The following is a 2,181-nucleotide window of genomic DNA, read 5'->3' as shown; positions in this document are numbered from 1 at the left end:
TTCGTGTCTGGAACCGGGACCAAAGGGGTCAGACGAACCGGGACCAATGGCCCCCGAGGCCCGGCCGGCGCCTTACGAACTGGGATTAATGCACCCATTAGTACCGGTTCGTAGGGAAACCGGGATTAATGCCCTTTTCAGGCCTAGACCATAGACCTGTTTTCTACTAGTGAAAATTGAGAAGGCGAATCATTGATTGTACTCCTCCTTCCCAAAATATAAGGCACCGGTTGACTTTTCTGGTCTTTATTGTACAATTTTGACTATAATTTTCACGTATTGTTTGTCCATTAGTTAGTATGCATACATATAAAATAAAATTCTTTTGCGAGACAAATACGACGATAACATCTTAAAATGTTTAATCCATGTACATTTATATATATTATTGGTCAAAACTGTGCATCAAAAACCATGCAAACTCAATTGCCCCTTATATTTTACTCCCTCCGTTCCTAAATACAAGTCTTTTTAGAAATTTTAATATCCATATTAAAATTTCTAAAAAAGACTTATATTTAAGAATGGAGGGAATAGGAAGGATGGAGTACTTAGAAAAAGGGCACCAGAAGCATCAAGCAGGAGCTACTCCAATAACTACCACGCCACGCATGTCCAGTGATGACGATTGACTCGAGACGGAATCCTCTCAACACCATGCATACTCCGTCCATCAGATTGTCAGATAGTCTTCTTCATCGGAAAAGTCTCAGGTTCCACTCCGCCCGGCGCAGCGCATGCCGTCCGGAGGCGAGCAAGGCACATCGGCGTTTGCACCGCACAAGACATGAACGAGTAAGAAAACCACGGAGCCTTGCAAACGCCGTTGCTACTACTATTTTGAACACGTAGCTTGCAAACGAGTCCATTCGTGCAGTACCATCGGTTGGACAGGCTCAAACGAGCATGCACCACCAGTTTTTACATCTTCAGCATCATCAAACCCATGTATATACACTTTGGCTGGAGTACACACAACACGCGCGCACCACACAGACTCTTCTACGTACTACTCTTCGTCTTCAAATCACCATGAACCTTACCTTACAGGCACGGCTAAAGTAGTAGCTAAACAAAGCAGGCAGAGCACCAGCAGCACGTATCATTCATACGTATTGATCACATGCCGCCGATGCAGGAGAAGATCCTGGCGCTCCGGCCCCGGCGCATCGCCCCGCGGGCCGGCCACTCGGGCGCCGCGGAGCCCACCTCGCCGGCCAGCTCCTCCAGCGACCGGTGCCGCCGGTGCCCCGCCTCCCTCCCCGCGCCGTCCGCCGCCGCCCACTGCTGCTTCTGCTGCTCCCAGACGTCGTCCTCGTCCGCGACGGCGGCGCCGCGCGCCGAGCCGCACCTGGAGTAGCTCCGGGTGCGCCGCTCCTTGATGGCCTTGTAGACGAACGGGATGAGCCCCTCCATTACTGATTAGATGGTTGGCTGGCTTTGGAATCTATGGAGCTTGGGACAGAGAGGGAGGCGACCTCTTATAGGGGGTGCGGGTGCAGCTCCGCCTGCGCCCGTGCTCCGGGCGACGACGGCTTCTTGCAGGTTTCAGCGGGCATGCTCGTGGATTAAAAGAAAAGCCATTTGACTCGGGATGCTACCTCGCGTGTGGTGGCGTGGTGTTGCAATTGGGCTTTGGTTACGGTTGCTTGTGCCCGACTGCCAGAAAACCTCCGATGTTGACGGCTTTGTCTGGCTTCTACCCGATCGTGCTAATCAATCAGTGACCGGCCATTAGCCAACTGCAGTTGTCTGGCCAGCCGATGGTTTTGGTCGGACGGCTGTTTTTGCCTTCTTTGGTTTCGTGGTTAGGCATGTCAAGGCACATGCTGGTATATGCCGGACCGTATTTGGGCAGCCTGTTTGGCAATAGGCTCGTGATCTTGTTCGGAAAAGCAAACAGCTTTCCGTTGCCATGGGTTATAGAAGTTCATGTTCTAGCCAATGCAACCAAAAAATCGATCTACATTATACGTCAACATCGAAAGTGGGCTGCAATTTAATTGCGCCAGCTAGGTTTTGAACTCAAGACCTCTTGACTCTGATACCATGTAGAAATACATGCCCTGGCCAATGCAAACAAAAGACTGGTCTGATGGAAGAGACTAGGCAGCATATTATATGTCAACATGGATAAAAAATAAAAGCATGAGGAGAACTTCAAGGGTTAGAATTATTGTG

General features: G+C 50.2%; 1 protein-coding gene across 1 annotated transcript; it reads right to left on the bottom strand.

Moving 5' to 3' along the window:
* Positions 1 to 853: 853 nt before the first annotated feature.
* LOC123075147 (uncharacterized) lies at positions 854 to 1,661 on the bottom strand. Its single transcript, XM_044497814.1, has one exon. The coding sequence runs from the start codon at positions 1,414 to 1,416 to the stop codon at positions 1,120 to 1,122; it is 297 nt and encodes a 98-aa protein (XP_044353749.1). The 5' UTR covers positions 1,417 to 1,661; the 3' UTR covers positions 854 to 1,119.
* Between the last annotated feature and the right edge of the window lie 520 nt (positions 1,662 to 2,181).

This window comes from Triticum aestivum, chromosome 3D, assembly GCF_018294505.1.
Source record: "Triticum aestivum cultivar Chinese Spring chromosome 3D, IWGSC CS RefSeq v2.1, whole genome shotgun sequence".
Classification (NCBI taxonomy): domain Eukaryota; kingdom Viridiplantae; phylum Streptophyta; class Magnoliopsida; order Poales; family Poaceae; genus Triticum; species Triticum aestivum.
This window is presented reverse-complemented; position numbering and strand designations above follow the sequence as displayed.